This window comes from Lontra canadensis, unplaced genomic scaffold (genome assembly GCF_010015895.1).
Source record: "Lontra canadensis isolate GAN:19392208 unplaced genomic scaffold, GSC_riverotter_1.0 scaffold72, whole genome shotgun sequence".
NCBI lineage: Eukaryota > Metazoa > Chordata > Mammalia > Carnivora > Mustelidae > Lontra > Lontra canadensis.
The window spans coordinates 9,656,457-9,676,098 of record NW_022631066.1 but is presented as its reverse complement, the minus strand read 5'-3'; the positions used below and the strand labels follow the sequence as shown (position 1 = coordinate 9,676,098).

The window sequence follows — 19,642 nt, the reverse complement described above, 5'->3', positions numbered from 1 at the left end:
CTAGTGGCCCAGGGTGCCTGGGTTGCTCGGGTGGGCAGCTGTCTTTGGCTCAGGTCATGATCCCGGAATACCAGGATTGAGTCCCGCTTCAGGCTCCCAGCTCCACAGGGAGTCTGCTTCTCCTCTCTCATGCTCTCTTTCACTATCTCTCCCAAATACATAAAATCTTAAAAAAAAACAACAACAAGGAACTAGTGGCCCAATAAAAAAAACCACATAGACAAAAGTAAGTGGCATGGGGTAGATGTTTAAAAGATACAAAGTGTTAAGATTTCTGCTTCCAGCCAAGAGTAACAGGGACTATAATTAACTTCTCACCTGAAACTAAGAAACCAGACAAAATATAACAGGCTCTCAAGAAATCAAACATCAGGCAATGAAGGACAAGGACACCTGAGACAGAAACAAATGAAAGGAGCCCTAAGCCTGCCCCAGTTAACCTGGTGACCGTTTCTAGGCAGGACGGGGACACCCAGGTAGAGCTCACAAGCATCATGTAGTTGAGAAGGTGTGACTGCAAGTTAAGCCACGGTGGCAGGAGTCTACAGGAGAGAGGGCCCCCTCTAGTGCTCAGCAAACTGATCAGTGCATGCTTGTGAGCTAACTACCTGAGACCAAGGAAAACTTACTCCAAAGAACTGAAAGAAACAGTGCCCAGAATGCACACAGTGCTAGGAGCATGCCTGTTCCTGACAGAGTGGAACCCCTCCTAATTCACAGGGCAGATGAAGGGGCACTAAAAGGGGCCTTAGTAGTGGGAGAGTTAATTCTAGACCAAATGCTGCCCTGCTTCTGCCTAACGATAAAAAAACACAAAAGCATCACACTGTAGCCAACCCACTTAAGCACATGCCAGAGCAAAGTGCGTGGATATTCTTAGAAATCCAAAATTAGAACCTAAGAAGGTAAGCTTCAGGTAAACTGAAATGATCCAGAAAACATAGGAGTAAATCTTTGTGATCTTGGATTAAGCAACAGTTGATTACAACACCAAAAGCACATGAAGTAAAACACAAATTAGATAGATTGGACTTAATCAAAATTCAAAATTTCACACTACAAGAGACTCCATCAAGAAAGAGCAAGACAAACTGTAGACTGAAAGAAAATATCTGTAAACCATATCTAATAAAGGACTTATACCCAGAGTCTATAAAGAACTTACAATGCAGTAAGATCAATAATCAAATTTAAAAATGGGCAAAAGAATGAAGCAGACATTTCAGCAAAGAACATAAATGGCCAATAAGCACATGAATTAAGCTCAATTATAAATAGTGAAATGCAAATCAAAACTATAATGAAATACCTCTTTATACCCACTAGAATGGCTACACTCAAGTGTGAGCCACAATGTGGAGAAAATTGGAATCCTCAGCTAGTGGGAATGAAAATGTGTTCAATTTAGAAAACAGTTTCTCAGTTTGGTAAAATGTCAAAACACAGATTAACTATGTTCTGGAATAAATGTGCCCTGCTCCCAATCCACACGTTGAAGCCCTAACCCCCAGTGTGGCTGTATTTGGAAATGGAGCCTCAAAGGAAGTGATGAAGTCAGTAAGGACAGCACCCTGATCAAACAGGACTAGTGCTCTTATAGGAGACATCGGCCTTTCCCCCTACAGCCTTCTGCCCCCAGCACATGCCCAGGAAAGGGCATGTCAGCACACACAGATAGGACAGCTACCTGCCTACAAGCCCAGCAAAGAGGCCTCAGAATGAAACTTACTTTGCCAGCACCTTGATCTTGGGACTTCCAGCCTCCTCAATTACGAGAAATGCCTGTTACTTAACTACCCAGTCTTTGATATTTTGTTAACGGCAACGGTCACCCCCACCATCATCTGGAAATGCTATTCCTGTGTTATTTACCCCAAATAAGTCCTGTGTCCACACAAAGACCTGTCTGCAAATATTCAAAGCAGCATAATTCATAACTAAAAAGCAGAAACAACCCAAATGTCCATCAACTGATGAATGGATACATAAAATGTGGCAGTATAAAGGAGTAAGTATTGATACAACACAGATGAACTCCGAAAAGGTGATGCTAAGAAGCCAGGCACAAAAGACCAAATGTTGTATAGTTCCATTAACATGAAATGTCCAGCAGAGACAGATCTATAGGGTTAGTGGTTGCCTACAACTGGAGGGGCTCATGGGGACTGACTCGAAACGGGCATGGTGTGGAGTAACAGAAATGCTCTGAAATTACACAGTGGCAAATGGCTGTGTGTGTGATAGTAACAACCATGGAAGTGTTTGCCTAAAAAGGGTGAAATTTATGGCATATAAATTACACTGCAATAATGCTTTAAAGAAACTGACAGTTTAAAGCAAAAAATATGTATATAAATTGTGGGGTTTATAACAAGTAAAATGGCAAAAAATGCAGACTGTGAGGGGGGAAATGGAGCCATACTGTCATTCAGTTTCTTCGACTGTGCTATAGCATTCCTGGAATAATATGTATCTTTTCACTCTGATAGGTTAAAGATGTCTACTGTAAGCCACTAAAATAAATACAGCCAATAAGCCAATAAGAGATGAATGTAATCTATCTATTCTTCCCTAATTGAAAAAATTTTTACCACAATTCCAACCAAACTCCCTCCGGTGGACATTTTGTACAAATGGCAAGATGACTCTAAATACAAAGGACCCGGATAGCCAAAACAACTCTGAGACTGTATCACTTAACTTCAAAATTTATAAACGTACAATAATCAAGACAGGGCAGTAGGGATGTCAAGACAGAGATCACAGAATATTAACAAAAAGTCCAGAAGTAGATCCCCACGTATATTGTCAATTGATTTTCAACAAAAGTGTGAAGATTCAGTAGAAAAAGGAGATCTCTTTTCAACAAATGGTCCCAAGAGCACCTGGATGTCCATATGCAGGAGAAACACACACACACACACACACACACACACACACACAAAACACTGGACCTCTAGTTTGCACCATACACCAAAAATAACTAGAAAATGGATCATACACCTAAATGTAAATCCTAAAACGACAAAAATTTCTATCAGAAAATGAAGAGAAAATCTTTGAGACCTTGAGTCAGGCAAAGAGTTCTTAATTATACAATCAATAAATAAACGAACATTAGTAAATGTAGCGTCAAAATTTAAAACTACTGCACTTCAAAAGACTCTGCAAAGATGAGTCACAAACTGGAAGGTTTTGCAAAGCATGCAAATGATAAAGAATTTATATCCAGAAACTTGGAAAGTTAATAAAAAAGTAACAAAATAATATTAAAAATGGGTAAAGATTTGAACACTTCACCATTGAAAATATATGGACACCAATAAGAACATTAAAAGATGCTCAGCCTCACAAGCATTAGGAAAATACAAATTAAAACCATGAGAGACCACTGCACACTCATTAGGATAGCTAAAAATACTGGCAATAAAGTAGAGCAAGAGAACTGGCAAGAAAGCAAAATGGTCCAACCACTCTGGAAAACAATTTGGCAATTTCTTAAAGACACAGCAACCCTATGTCCACTCCTAGTATGAAAGCATACATCCATACAAAGATTTGTACATGAATCTTTACAGCTTTATTTCTAATAACCAAAAACTGGAGACAACCCAAATGGATCAGGAATGGATCAGTAAATTATATATCCATGCAGTGGAATACTATTGATCAATAAAAAAGAATGAACTATTGATACCTGCAATAGTATCAATAAATTTCAAAATAAATATGCCAAGTGAAATAAGCCATATTTGTATGTGATTATTTTAGAAAATTTTAATTTATCGGATAGCAGATCAGTGGTTGCCACAGCAACACAGCAAGACAACAGGAGGCAAGAGGGGCAGCTGGGAAGAATTACAAAGTGGCAAAAGGAGACCTGGGGGGGTAATGGATATTTTCATTATCTTAGTTATGGTGAAGGCCTCTCAAATATATGCATCTGTAAAAGTCTATCAAATTGGACACTTTACATGTGCAATTTATTGTGTATCAATTATACCTTGGTAAACCTTTCTTTAAAAACCCTACAATTAAGTTTGTAGATACGAAGGATTAGAAAATGTAGTACATGATAGCTATAACATCTGAAAATACAACTGTTTTCCTAGAACCAGTCCTGGAATTTGCATCTTAAGATTTTCTATTTGATTCTAAGTGAAACACAGAAATGGAGATGGGAAAGACAGGCTTGGATTAGAGTCCAAGATCTGTAAAGAACTTCTCAAACTCAACACCCAAAAAAACGGATAAATCAAAAAATGGGCAGAAGACATGAGCTGACACATGAAAAAGTATTCATCATTAGCCATCAGGGAAATTCAAATCAAAACCACATTGAGATACTATCTTATGCCAGTTAGAATGGTAAAAATTAACAAAGCAAGAAACAATAAATGTTGGAGAGGATGTGGAGAAAGGGAAACCCTTTTATACTGTTGGTGGGAATTGCAAGTTGGTGCAGCCACTTTGGAAAACAGTGTGGAGGTTCCTCAAAAAATTAAAAATAGAGCTACCCTATGACCTGGCAATTGCACTACTGGGTATTTACCCCAAAGATACAGATGTCGTGAAAAGAAGGGCCATCTGTACCCCAATGTTCATAGCAGCAATGGCCACAGTCGCCAAACTGTGGAAAGAGCCAAGATGGCTTTCAACAGACAAGGAGATAAAGAAGATATGGTCCATATATACTATGGAATATTACTCAGCCATCAGAAAGGATGAATACCCAACTTTTGCATCAACTTGGATGGGGCTGGAGAAGATTATGCTGAGTAAAATAAGTCAGAGAAAGTCAGTTATTAAATGGTTTAACTTATTTGTGGAACATAAGGAATAGCATGGAGAACATTAGAAGGGAAAAATTAGGGAGAGATTGGAGCAGGAGACGAACCATGAGAGACTATGGACTCCAAGAAACAAACAGAAGGTTTTAGAAGGGAGGGGGGTGGGGGGGATGAGTATTAAGGAGGGCATGGATTGCAAGGAGCACTGGGTATTATACGCAAACACTGAATCATGGAACACTACATCAAAAACAACGTACTGTATGGTGATAACACAAGAAAGAAAGGAAAAAAAAAAAAAAAATCCCAGCCCCATCACTCACTTCTGACTGGACCTTGGGGGATTTATTTCACTCTCTAAAATTCGTTTTCCCTGATAGTAAAATTGGGATGATAGCCCTTGGATGTTTGGGGTTTAGCTGTAATGTATGTAAAGGACCTAGCACAACACCTGCCGTATACAGCAGGGGTTCAATAAATGCTATCATTATTACCTACTCTTTTTGGGTCATGTATTAGCTCCATGGTACAGTAACAGACCCTCCTCCAAAGCAATTTAACTTCAGAATCCTAACTACGCAATCTGGCTGCTGTGAAGGAGCAGAGCTTTGATAGGAATCTGAAGCTCTGATTTCTTCCTCAGAGTTTACCTCTGCTCTTCGCTGGAAAACTCAAGTAGCAATGAAAAAAGGCACGAAAGTACAGAGAAAATCCATTAGTAGAAGCACTGCTGATCAATCTGGTTGGAAATGATGACAATGACAAGCAAAGTTCCCATTACCAGCATATACTAGTATCTTAGAGGAAATGTCCAAGACAAACAGCACAGCCTCTCCTTATGCCTACACTGACCACAGGGCCTACTTCCAGAAAGCTGAGAACACAATTCAATGCAGGCACAGTTCTAAGGTCACTTGTTTCAAGCCTGTGAAAGAGACTGGACTCCTGGCTTCTCGGGCTGCGGAAGGAAGGAAAAGCACTTCCTGAGAGCATCGTGACAAGTCTGAATGATAGAAGGTCCCAGGCCCACCTCTGCCCAATGAAGCTTTCACCAGACCAGAATAGCCTGGAAAAAAGTTTTGCATGGAAACCCACACCTCTGAACCCAGGGCGCGTTTTCTTACCGGAGTCGAGGTGAGTTTTTCTAGCTCTCTTCAATTTTCCAAGTGGTTTATACTTTGGCTCCGTACTTTGGGAAGATCGGCATAAAGGCTTTAAGCTGAAACAAATATGAATATTTTATTTTTTCCTGTGGGGAAAGCTGCCAGAACATAAGCATCATTTACAGAGAAGATAAAAACTTGGCCATGGGGAAAATCATTTAACTACTTTTAAAAACTGAAAAGCCATGTTTAATAATGAAAAAACCACTTCACTGTAATAAAGTGGTAAATAAAAGTACTTAAATACAACCCATCACACAGCTGTCTAACTGTAGGATTGAGCGAAGGCTAACTCCTGTATTTGGTCTTGCACTGCGGAAAAGCAGGTCCCTCTTCTATAAGACTATTAGGTAATACAGTGACACCTGGCATTCACGGAATACAGGACAACTGGCTGCTTACTCTTCCCTATTTAATGGGGTTCATAAGAATCTCACAAATTTGATCTCCTCATTCTAGAGGCAGAAAGCTAAGGCACAGTGATGATAAAATACGAAAGGGCACGGAAAGGACTTTTTTCTTTTCTTGAGGGCCTCACTGCCAACTGCTTCCTTGTGTCAGATTCCCAGAAGCCTTTCTTCACTTGAAGAAAGCCGCCAGGCTCCCAACCAGAAAAGTACTGACAGCCGTGTCCATCCTACTTACATCCTGGCCCTTGTCCTTAGGCCCAAACATAGTCTCAGAATCCATCCTGTTCAACAACAGAAGTTCCACAAGGAGCAACTACTCACATTTCTACAACTTTATCCACAGTGGTGCCTATTGGAATGACATTTGGATATATGTTCACAGGACAGATGTAGCTCAAGAAATCTTTAATCTAGAAGAAGGAAAATAGAATGGATCGATTATCTCTATGCTGAAAAATCTGGGTGTTAAAGAAGCAACAAAAGGGAGGGCAGGAGAAAGAGCAGCAGGAATTTCTTAGGGTGCGGTTCTCAATACTAGCTGCACGGGGGACACCCGGGGACCTCTTTGGAAAGAAACAGCCAACACTCAGGCCCACCCCCCAAAATCCTCTTGCTACTGAGCTACAGTGGGGACTGGGAATCAGGATATTGAAATGTCCTTCAGGTGATTCTGTTCCACAGTAAGGACTAGGAATTACTGATTAATGGAATTCAAAGATTCTTTTTTTTTTTTTTTTTAAGATTTTATTTATTTGACAGAGCGAGAGAGCACAAGCAGTGGGGAAGGGCATAGGGAGAGGAAGAAACAGGCCCCATGCTGAGTAGGAGCCCATTGTCGGGCTCAATCCCAGAACCCTGGGATCATGACCTGAGCCAAAGACAGATGCTTACCTGACAGAGCCACCCAGGTGCCCCCCTATATTTCTTTAAATGACATTAGTTTCCTTGTCTAATAAAGTCACATGCAATTAACTAATTCCCTTCAAGGAAATTAGAATTAAGCTGAATACTTAATACACACAAGGAAACAAGGTCTTAGAGTTGATTTCTTTTCTCCAACAAATAAAATAAGGAAATTACATCTTCTAGGTTTATTCTAGAGGAAAATTACACGCAAAAATTTCATGAATACCTTGATTTTGTGCAAAATTTAGAACGCTAACCAGAGGAACTCTGTCACTATTCCTCAAAACATCTCTACAGCACCGACAAATTTCAGCGTTGTCACTCATTGGTGAGCAGGTGACCTTGGTCAAGTTACCTGAAGTCTCTTAAGTTACTAGATTCTTCATCTAAAAGTATAAGGGAGATAATGCATCTGAAGTGTTTGGCCTGGAACCTGGCATATTATTTTTTTTTTTAAGATTTTCTTTATTTACTTGACAGAGATTACAAGTAGGCAGAGAGGCAGGCAGAGAGAGAGGAGGAAGCAGGCTCCCCGCTGAGCAGAGAGCCCAATGCGGGGCTCCATTCCAGGACCCTGGGGTCATGACCTGAGCCGAAGGCAGAGGCTTTAACCCACTGAGCCACCCAGGCGCCCCTGGCATATGTTTAACATTCAATGAAATTATCCACCGCAGAGATGACAATGACAACACAAAGGTTGTTTTTTTTTTTAAAGACAAGGATGTCCACTCTCACCACTCTTTTTTTACTTTATTTATTTGTCAGAGATAGAGAGAGAGAGTACACACAAGCTGGCAGAGAGGCAGGCAGAGGCAGCGAGAGAAGCAGGCTCCCTGCCGAGCAAGGAGCCTGATATGGGACTCGAACCCAGGACCCCAGGATCATGACCTGAGCCGAAGGCAGAGGCTTAACCAACTGAGCCACCCAGCCGTCCCAACACAAAGGTTTTTATTCTCTTCTACAAGTGGGGAAACTGAGCTCTGAGTAATTTTTAGAACCCAACTTTACCAAATCAAAAGAGGTAGGAACCCAGGGATTAACAGTAATTCCGTATTAAAATAAAGTGGCGACCTTACTTAAAATAGGAGAAAAAAAAATAAGACACATTCATTCTTCAGGTATTTTTCATAAATTCTTTTGTATTTTCAGAGCAGGCGTGCAATCAGAAACTCTTACCTGTCCACAACCTACATGATTTGCATAATTAACTCAAAGTTGAGGCTGGCAGAAATCTGAGGCTTTTCAAGAGAATAGGAATAAAGAAAGCAAGGTCAACGTATACCAAAATGATTCACTTCTACTTGGAAATGAAGTGGCCACAGGAGACAAGAGACACCCACTAGATGGGCATCCTCTGTCCCTTGTACAAGCTGATGTCCTTACGTCAGATGCCTGCCTTAAAACAACTCATGAACACCAGTTATCCTCATTATCCACAGGGGTCATGTTCCTTGAGGTCACTGGGAATGGTGAATTAGCAAACACTGAATCACTACTCCTAAGTGGAAGAGAAGGTTCCTGTAAGCCTCTAGTCACTGCATTTTTGTCAATCTATCAATGCACCACACCCTGTTTTATGTGTTTTGCTGTTTAAAGACACCGATTCAGGGGCGCCTGGGTGGCTCAGTTGGTTAAGCAAATGCCTTTGGCTCAGGTCATGATCCCGAAGTCCCCGGATGGAGTCCCGCATCCAGCTCCCAGCTCCACAGGGAGTCTGCTTCTCCTTTCTCCCCTCTCATTCTCTCTCTCACTCTCTCTCGAATGAAAATGAATAAATAAAATGTTTTTAAAAAATAATAAAAAATAAAGATACCAATTCAGGGCTGCCTGGTGGCTCAGTCAGTTAAGCGTCTGCCCTGCCTCAGGTCATGATCGCAGGGTCCTGGGATGGAGCCCCACATCTGGCTCCCTGCTCAGTGCGGAGCCTGTTTCCTCCTTTGCCCCACCCACACACGTGTGCATGCACTCTTGCTGACAAATAAAATCTTTAAGAAAAAAAAAAAAAAGGTTACCTATTCAGTGTGTACTGTTGATTCATAACTCCTAAACTCACAGTCCAAGGCACCGTACCTCATGCCACAGGGATTTTCTCCATAAAGCACATCCCCACCTCCGTGCTTAGGAACACACACAGTACCCCAGCACTGCACTTGGGGGCCACTTTAAACAGTGAAATCCCCAACAGAAAGCACAGAAACGTGTACAATGAAGCACTAAACTAACTGCAAAAGGGCCCCTGTTGACCCTATGAGTCCAGCGGAGAGGGCAGAGCACCCCCTTTTACGGCCTAAATTGGAAATAGCATGTCCGGGGACTCCCGCTTCTCACCACTCTGTTGGGCATGTCTGCAAGCAACCACGCAGCACCGCGCCTATTAATCTGGGGTCATGAGCAAATTTTAGTGAGCAAGCAAACTTGTAAATAAGGAATCCACAAAAAGGAGGATCCGCTGTATTCAGAATAAAAACTGACAGGAACTATTTATGGGGCACCTGGGGGGCTCACTTGATAGAGCTGAAAACTCTTGGTTTCGGCTGAGGTCATGATCTCAGGGTCATGAGATCGAGCCCCATGTTCGCCTCTGCAGTGAGTCTGCTTGAAATTCCCTCTCTCTCCCTCTGCCCCCAACCCCCCCTCAAGTGCATGCTCTAAAATCATTAATTTTTAAAAACTGACGATTTATGTTTTTAAATGTATTTCAACATGATCTATACTTAGGATAGGCCTATTATTTAGAGCACTTTTCAGGAAAGCCTGTCTCCTCATCACCACCCTCAGAGAAGATGACCACACGGAGCTCAAGGTGACCCTCCATGGGTGCGGTCACTAGTGCTAATCTAGGGGAGAGTGTGGTCGGCCGACAGCAGGGCAGGGGGGCTCATCTGCTTCATCTCTCCACTCAAGCATCAGGGAATATCTCCTTCCTGGGGGGGGTAACTGCATAAAGTCCCAGCAGGGATTTTCATCAACCCTGATGCTGAGCCAGATGCCAAACCAAAGACAAACCCCTAGGAGGAGGCTCTGACAACAATCTGAGATTTCAGGATAAAATGAGGAAAACACATCAACTACATTATACTATCACAATGAGTTCCTTCCAAGATACTCTCACATAACCTATTTGTACCTGAAAGTTAAGGTCAGTCATTTAATAGAGAGGTCATTATGATACTTTGATAATAAGATAAGGAATCATTTACAATACTATAGCTGACTTGGTAAGAAAGCCACTACCTGGAGCTCTGGAAGAATCCACCTGTTCAGATCATTAACATGTCCACGGCTCACTGCTGCAGGGCTATATCCATGTATCCCAAATACAAAAATAATAGTTATCAGGGAAATCAATTTTTAAGTGCCGAAATGGTCAAACTAAAATTATATGTGACAGTCTGACTTTATATACCTTTTTCTCCTGATATGTACATGAAATTACTAAAACTCAGCACTTTTAAGATGCTAGCATTTACTTTAGAAATGCACGAGGAGTTTGCAAATACATCACACATAACATGTTCCCACTTGAGTGAGGAGGTCAATTTCCTGTATAAAAAGGATCCTAACAATGCAACAGCGGAATTACTGAACTCTACATCTGAAATAATCATGTTTTACATATTGGCCAGTTAAAGAAAAGGGAAAAATAAAAAGGATCCTAACAAAACCATTTAATAACCCTTCTTAAGCTGGGTAATTCCAGTATATATGTCCTTCCTAAGAACAAGGTCTCTACCTCAATCACCTTTGTTCTTTCTCCCTGCCAAATATTCAGGACTATTTTTTAAACAGTTTTTTGACACAATCCAAGTTGGGAAGAGGACAGAAATCTGGACAGCACCTTAAGGCTGCCCGTGTGAGATTCCATTTGTAATACTCCCTTATGTAAGATTTATGATCCTCTTATGACAGGTGAACAGAACTGAAGCGGGAAACTTAAAATACATGCAGGAAGCAAGATGCGAAGAAACCCTTAATCATCAGTATTCTTCAATGTTTAGGCTGAAAACAGCTGATAATAGCCAATTTCCTCTATTACTCAGTAAACATAGCTCACCTACTGATATTTTTCCTGAATTTCTTTGGAAAAAGCCACACCAAATCTTAAGCAGTAGGAAAAGAGAAGCCCCTGGTCACCAAGGGGACCACTACTGCTGTCAAACAGGAAGGGGCTGGCAAAGCAGCTGGCAACAGGGTTCTGAGTACATGGGATCGATCCTCTTACCTCACTGTAGGAAGAATGAAAAGAAAAACAAGCTCTGTATGAACTCTCTCCAGTCCTAAAGAAAAAGAAAACATAAAATGAAAAGGTCACTTATCAAAACTAAGCAAAGTTCTCAATTTCAGGCCTTCCCACTTAGTCTATTCCAATATGAAATCACCCCACAACCAAGGGTTTCTCCCTGGGATAAGAGGGAACTCTTTCCAGAAGCAGAAATATTTGTAGACATCCTGAATACCCAATATTAAGGAAGTATTGCCAAGATGCGATGATCATTACAGTGCTCCTCTACTCCACCAAGGGCTTCTATCCCCCATGACGGCAGATCCCCACTCCATGCCAAGCAAGATGCCTTCACTCTCCGGCCACCTGGCCAGAACAGAGCTCAGGAAATCCCGGCTAATGGCACTGGCCATTAGGCAGGTTTGGAAGTAGAACCTCTTTAAACAGGTTTAAATGTCGGAGGTTATTCCCCACGATTATAGTATATCCTCCTCTGTGCGTTAGGGTACACTGCATTGAAACTAAACGAAATCAGAGCTCCTGGGTGGCTCAGTCAGTTAAGCATCTGCCTCCAGCTCTGTGGGCCTGATCAGCCCACATCAGGCTCCCCACTCTGCAGAGAGTCTGCTGCTCTCGCCCCCATGACCCTCCCACTGTTCCTCCTCTCACTCACTCCCTCGCTCTCAAATAAATAAAATCGTTATTTTTTAAAAGATTATTTATTTATTTATTTATTTGACAGCGTGCATGAGCACAAGCAGAGGGAGCAGGAGAGGGAGAAGCATCCCCACTGAGCAGGGAACCCCGATGCGGGGCTCGATCCCAGGACCCTGAGATCATGACCCAATCTGAAGGCAGACGCTTAACCCACTGAGCCACCCAGGCACCATGATAAATAAAACCTTTAAAAAAGAAACAAACAAAACTAAAATAAATCAGATACATTACCTCAAAAAGCAAGATTTGTCTCAAAACACAGGTTGCTTTCTTACCTCACAATGACATTTGTTCTTCTGGTTCTTTCTCCAAACCACATAGTGGATGGTTTAATGCTGATTGTGTGGAGTGGAATTTTATTTTTGGAAATAATTCCACAAGGTAATTTATTCCAATGAAAATACTCCTCTGCCTAAAAACAGAAAAGCAGTTCAATGCTTTCAACAAATATGTTTGTACACAGGGTCTCAAAAACAAATGCTTATAATGAAATAAAAAAGTAGATCTAAGGAGACAATCAGATAATTCCAAATTTAGGACCACTCTGCCAAATGACTAGCCTGGTCTCTTCGAAAATATCAATGTCCTGAAAGAAGAGCAAAAGGCTGGAGGCTTGATCTACATCAAGAGACAAAAGAGGCCACAGTGATGGCAACACACACCTGACTTTCACTCGGGACGCCCGGCTCACCCTTCACATGCTGAAAAGGACACAACTACACAACCAGGGAGAATGAATACGGGCCACACATCCAATTTTTTTCAAAATAAAGTTGGAGGGAAAAGTAACAAAAGTGTTTTTAAAGGCTGAAAAATGGGGTGCCTGGGTGGGTAAGTCGTTAGGCATCTGCCTTCAGCTCAGGTCATGATCCCACGGTCCTGGGATCAAGCCCTGCACTGGGCTCGCTGCTCAGCGGGAAGCCTGCTTCTCCCTCTCCCACTGCCCCTGCTTGTGTTTCCTCTCTTGCTGTCTCTCTGTCAAATGAATAATAAAATCTTTAAAAATAAATAATAAATAAATAAATAAATAAATGGCTGAAAAACAATGGGACTATTTTCCCGAAGATGTCATGTACGGATCGGGGTCCTGCAAAACCATTACTGCTCAGTCCCAATCAAAGGCCATCAGGGGGCCTCAGGTGCGGGTCCTGCGGAGGAGGGGGCGCCAGGGAGCGCACCAGGGCTCTGGGGCTGCAAGCGGTATTCCTGAGGCTACGGGACGCCGCCTGAAGGCGTGTTCCAAGGCAATTAGCCATGGGGGAAGGGACAGGGGTGACAGAAACACAGTTACTTTGTGGGATGTAAGAAAACTCAGAACAAAGAGAAACCTGCCAATTAAAAGATTTACAGGGCTTGTGAGGACCAAAGACTAACAGTCCGAAAAGAGAGAGATAAAACAGTTGCTATTCTGAGTCTATGTGATTTTGATCCAACCGTAAATTCAGTGAGGCTGTGTGTGTGTGTGTGTGTGTGTGTGTGTGTGTACACACCCACAAAAGGATGAAATAAATCCATGACTCGGGTTATGATATGCAGCTTACCAATCATCAAGATAACTTCTTACCTTGTAGTTCTCCTACAAGTAGAATATTCCACGTTATAGGTAAGAATTTGTTGTTGGTGTTTTGTTTTGTTTTGTTTTTAAATTATCCTTTATTTAGGGCTGAGCAAGTATACTTTAGGGATTTTGGCAAAGGAGCAAATATTACTACCACAATGACTGACTCACTAAATAAAAGCAGTGTTAACTAAAATAAAAATCACTCAGCATTTGAATGTTCAGATATTTTAAAAATTTAGAGGAAAATCATGGCCATGCACACCCCCACCTCTGAAGATCCTGATTTAGGATTAGTGATGCCAACTGACTATATAAATTGAGAAGAAAAAAAAATGTTAAGGGCAAATGCAAAATTTAATACCTGATCTTTAATAACAGAAGGGAATTTAATAAGTGAAGGGAGTTCTATGGTGGCCTTTGCAAATGAATTACAAATGAGTTAGAAAACACTAAAAAAACACTCATCTGAAACGGACCAGCAATACCTAAAAACATTTCAAAGGATGAAGCGAAGTTATCTCCAAGTATTTATCTCAAATGAGTAGAAGAAAAATAATTTATGAACGTGCACATAGGTCATGAATCTCAAATATAAGTAACAATGGATTGTAAACATTGTTATAAGCTCTAACATATTACTAATCTCATTATAAATACATTACTCATCATGTAATTCATTACAAATAAACATGTATCAAATGCACATGGATTTATTTCATTAAAAAACAAAGGGGATCCGTGTCTGTTTACTGCCATGCCATCTATGGCAATGGAACACAGTGACGTCTAGCTGTGTGGCCTGGGGTAACACCGGAGGCTCTCAGCCTCCGTTTCCACATCTGTTAACTGAAGGGCCTAGAATATGGGATTTCAGAGCTTCCTTCCGAACCTAAAATTCTGTTTTCCATGCATCACACCCACAATCAGAAAAGCAATTTACTCCGCACCTTTGGATGGCGACAGGCATGGATCTGAGTGCTGCGGTCTGTTGTGAGATGATGAAGAATGTCCGGCATGTTTCTAAACATGTCTAGTCTGTTCACGTGAATCTGAGCAAAATAAGACATACAAGCATATTATCTGAATTGTATTTCCTACTTAAAAAAAAAAAAAAAAAAAGCAAAACCAGTTCAAGGGTGATGCTGCCAGGCAAATCATCCAGTTAGTGAAGTTTCTTCTTTCTTAAAACTTGGTTTTTGGAGGGGCACCTAGGATCGAGCCCCATGTCGGGCTCCCCCTCAGCACCAAGTCTGCATGTGCCGCTCCCCAAATAAATAAAAACTTTAAAACAAAACAAAAACCTAGTTAAGGAGCTATTTCAGTGCACACTGGTAATATGCCGGGATGTCAGGAGGCAAAGGACAGAAACCCTATTCCCACCAGTCAGCATTAGTGCCGATAGGTGGTGGCACTAAAACATTCTGGAGACTCAGTTGGTGAACCTCGTTGAATCGTGCTAATACAATGGACCCCGAACAACACAGGGGTTGGGACGCCAACCCCCACACGGTCAAAAATCCCCATGACCTTCTACTCCCCAAGAACTTAAATGCTAATAGCCCCCTTACCAATACCATAAACAGTCAACTGACATACATTCTGTTATATATCACACACTGTATTCTTACAATGAAGCAAACTAAAAAAATGCTACTCGGAAAATCGTAAGAGAAAATACACTTAGAGTACGCACTGTTTTTCTTTTTTTACTGAAGTACAGTTGACCCACGAAGTTACATTAGTTTCAGGTGTACAACACAGTGATTGGACAACACTGTAACTCTCTAGGTTATGCTGTGCTCACAAGTGTGGCCACCATCTGTCACCACACAGTACTATATATGATACAATACTGTATTTATCAAAGAAAATCTACATATAAATGGACCCATGTGTGGGACGCCTGGGTGGCTCAATTGGTTAAGCGGCTGCCTTCGGGTCAGGTCATGATCCCAGCATCCTGGGATCGAGTCCCACATCAGGCTCCTTGCTCGGCGGGGAAGCTGCTTCTCCCTCTGCCTCCGCCTGCCACTCTGTCTGCCTGTGCTCACTCACTCTCTCTCCCTTTCTGACAAATAAATAAATAAAATCTTTAAAAAATAAATAAATAAATAAATGGACCCATGTGGTTCGAACCCATGTTGTTCCAGGGTCAACTCTACTGTCCTTCAATCTGCCAAGAGTCATTCAATTCACATTTATTGTGCACCTGCTACAGGCCAAGTTTTATTCTAAATACTGGGTATACTGCAGTGAGTAACCAAGAATCACTGACTTGTGGAGACACACCCCCAACATGCCATATGAGTTAAGGTTTTAGGGGGAACACAGCTGGAGGAGGAAGCAGAGTCCCAGACCCACCCCCTTACAACACACCCCTTTATGGGATTAAAAGGTGAAGGACAGATGGGGGGTTGGGGGGGGAAGCTTAGCCACTTTAAAAAAAAATTTTTTTTTAAAGATTTTATTTATTTGACAGAGATCACAAGTAAGCAGAGAGAGAGAAGAGGAAGCAGGCTTCCTGCTGAGCAGAAAGCCCAATGCGGGGCTCGATCCCAGGACCTGGGATCATGACCCGAGCCAAAGGCAGAGGCTTAACCCACTGAGCCACCCAGGCGCCCCCACTTTTAAAATTTTAAGGCTGATACATTTTAAATTGTTTAACCAGTGTATCCGTTTTAAAAGACTCTCTTCTTCAAAGTAAGTAACATGTACCTAAATTGATACTGGGACTGTGAAATAGCACAAATAAGAAGTATTCGCTCTCATTTTGAAATCTGATTAACAGATTAGAATAATGTCAAATCGCTGTGGTAATTAATACCAAGACAAGAATAAAAAGAATCCAACATAACTGCTTCTTTATCCTGCACCTTATTCCATTCATTCCGTTTACTAATGACTAGTAAGGAGTAACAACAAATTTGCTTTTCTGGACTCTCTAAGAAAATAAAAAGGGGTAAATTTTAAGGTGTACAGAGATACAGAAATTTTATCCTCAACAAAAATAAAGAAGCCTGAAAAAGTTGCCAGAGATCATCTCTGAGGTCCCTTAGTCAAAAACCTCCCTGTTGTCCCTTTTTAAATTCCTGATCTGAAATTGTTTCTATTCCCCGCAAAGGGATTCAAGGGCCTGAGAAAGGGCTCATGCCAGGGGTACTCTGAGATCACAGGGTCACCCCCCAAGGCTGCTCTCCCTCAACCCCAGCCCTCCTCAGCCCAAGGTTCCTTCCTGCAAGGCCTTCCCAGATTTCACACCCATGCGAGTATGTACAATGGGAATTTGGGACTGATAAGCAGCTGCTACCTTTGTACTTCACCAAGAGGACAGGAGGGAAAGAGCAGATAATAGAGATCAGTGTGTGTGTGTGTGTGTGTGTGTGTGTGTATGTATGTGTGTGTGTGTGTACATAACCTATTATCACTGTGATTTTAATTTAAAAGGCCATTTTAACACCAAAAAAACCAGGAATGACAATCTCAGAATGAAAGCAAATCCTTCTCAAAAAGGAGAATTCACAACTTTATACCAATGTATTTTGACAGAGGGACCCAAGGAAGGAAAAAATTAAGGAAAGAAAAGACAGAGGGAGTCAAGATTTACAAAGGGAGGGGGGAAGAATTTTTTTAATTTCATATGCAGAAAAGCTAGATCTTTTTCATTTTACTGAATGACACTGACTTGGCACAAGTTTGCTGGATGGGGGATCAACGTTAAAAGGTACAAAACAGGGGCGCCTGGGTGGCTCAGTGAGTTAAAGCCTCTGCCTTCGGCTCAGGTCATGATCCCAGGGTCCTGGGATCGAGCCCCGCACTGGGCTCTCTGCTCAGTGGGGAGCTTGCTTCCTTCTCTCTCTCTGCCTACCTCTCTGCCTACTTGTGATCTCTGTCAAATAAATAAATTTTTAAAATCTTTAAAAAAAAAAAAAAAAGGTACAAAACAGAGTGGAACTTAAATGTCTAACTCGCCCCAACATTCTGTTTTATTCAGGGTCATTGCCAGAACTCCGTCTTCTCTCAGGGGACAAGAGCAGGAGCCCCAGGCTCGGCTGCTCCGTCCGAGAGCCTAGCACCGAGCCTTGAGGAAGGAACAGGTGAAATAAAACTCCCTCCCAGCCTGCCCTGAAGCTTCCGAGCTCTAGGACAGCAGTTTCCACACACCGGGACCAGGACCCGCAGTAAGAAATAGGTTTCCCAGCGCAACCCAGTGCACACACATATACACGTATGTACATGCACGTGTCTCATTCTCTATGTGAGTGGTCACAAAATGATAATTACTCGGATTACAAGCAATACACTCAGATCACTACATCTATTTTATGACCCCCAGTCATAAAAAATACTTGAAAAAAAAAAATACTTCCCCTACGGGACATTTCGCCACAGCCATTCCCAGCCACAGGGCCGCAGTCGGCTCCTCCCGTGAGGACATGAAATGACCTCTCACTCCACAGGGGCTGCCAACCCCCGTCACACATGCCCTTTTTTTGTGTTTTTTGTTTTGTTTTGTTTTTTAAAGATTTTACTTATTTATTTGACCCAAGAGAGAAAGAGTGCAAAAGCAAGGAGTGAGGTGGAAGGAGAGGGAGAAGCAGGCTCCCCACTGAGCAGAGAGCCCGATGTGGGGCTCGATCCCAGGACCCTGAGATCTAGACCTGAGCCGAAGGCAGACGCTTAACCGACTGAGCCACCCAAGCCCCCAACCCACGCCCTTTCCTGGGCTGCTTCCCTCTGCTACTGCGGTTGGTTTTTGGAGGGCAGGGATGGGGAGGAAAGGAGAGGCTGGAAGGATGGAAGGAGCAACAGAAAAGAAAGAGCCATCACCGTACCTGGACTCCAAATTCTTCACTTAGGTTGGTGAACAGGTACTCATACCCATAAGCTGCTTTGCAGTTCAGCCACACGACATGGTACGGACTCCGAGTGATCCAGCCTCGAACCAGCTCTACTATTCCACTCAGACACTCCTCCTGGGCAGGAATTTTAAAAGGCATTTAACATTTTTAAGAACATCACTCACCCTTTGCACTCCCAACAATCATGTTATTAATGCAAATTAATTATGGGACGATTATGATCTGACATGTTATTCTAGAAACCTCCTACTAGAAATAGACAGCCACACCCCGGTTACCACGCCCACTTCTCCAGGGAGACTTACTCGACTAGGAATCTGATAAAATTTTGGATCACAGAAAGTAGTATCCAAGTATACACTCTGGATGTCTTTTACTCTAGGGAAAAAAATAACAAAAACACAATAACAATTGGTGTTAACCATCTAATGTTAAATAAAATATACGTAAAGTTTAAATTCTCAGTAATCTTAGAGGGTGTTCTATTGAATTTGGAAATTTTTTGTTAAATCAACTTTTTTTGGGAAATGATTTCCACACAATAAATTACACAGATTTTGTAAAGATGGTTCAGTGAATTTTGACAAATTCACATAACTACTGCCCCCAATCAACATATAGAATGTCACCATCATCCCATTCCAAGAAGAAAATTTTGCTTTACAGTCACGAATATAACAAACTTTGATTTCAACTGAAACAAAGGCTTATATTTGGGAAGAAAGGAGCAGTAAAACTTTTTAGATGATTCAGTCCCCCATTCAAGAATTACATGAAGTCTGGGGCACCTGGGGGTCTCAGTCAGTTAAATACCTGACTTCTGATTTCCGCTCAGGTCATAATCTCAGGGTCATGAGATGGAGCCCCACGTTGGGCTCCGTGCTGGGTGTGGAGTCTGTTTGGAATTCTCTCCTTCTCTCTCCCTCTGCCCTTTCCCCATTTCCTTGCTCATGCACACTCTCTCTCTGAAAGAAAGAAAGAAAGAAAGAAAGAAAGAAAGAAAGAAAGAAAGAA

At 41.9% G+C, this 19,642-nt stretch overlaps 1 protein-coding gene across 2 annotated transcripts in view; it reads right to left on the bottom strand.

Annotated features, from left to right (window-relative positions):
- The window catches only part of DCLRE1C (DNA cross-link repair 1C), a 40,354-nt gene that overhangs the window by 4,968 nt on the left and 15,744 nt on the right, over positions 1-19,642 (bottom strand). For both annotated transcript variants that reach the window (XM_032880927.1, XM_032880928.1), the window contains 7 exons: positions 18,934-19,006; positions 18,602-18,742; positions 14,717-14,818; positions 12,484-12,620; positions 11,492-11,546; positions 6,685-6,773; positions 5,915-6,009 (listed from right to left, as the gene is read on the bottom strand). In XM_032880927.1, the coding sequence (XP_032736818.1) occupies positions 5,915-6,009; positions 6,685-6,773; positions 11,492-11,546; positions 12,484-12,620; positions 14,717-14,818; positions 18,602-18,742; positions 18,934-19,006 (692 nt within the window). The remainder of the gene's footprint in view (positions 1-5,914; positions 6,010-6,684; positions 6,774-11,491; positions 11,547-12,483; positions 12,621-14,716; positions 14,819-18,601; positions 18,743-18,933; positions 19,007-19,642) is intronic.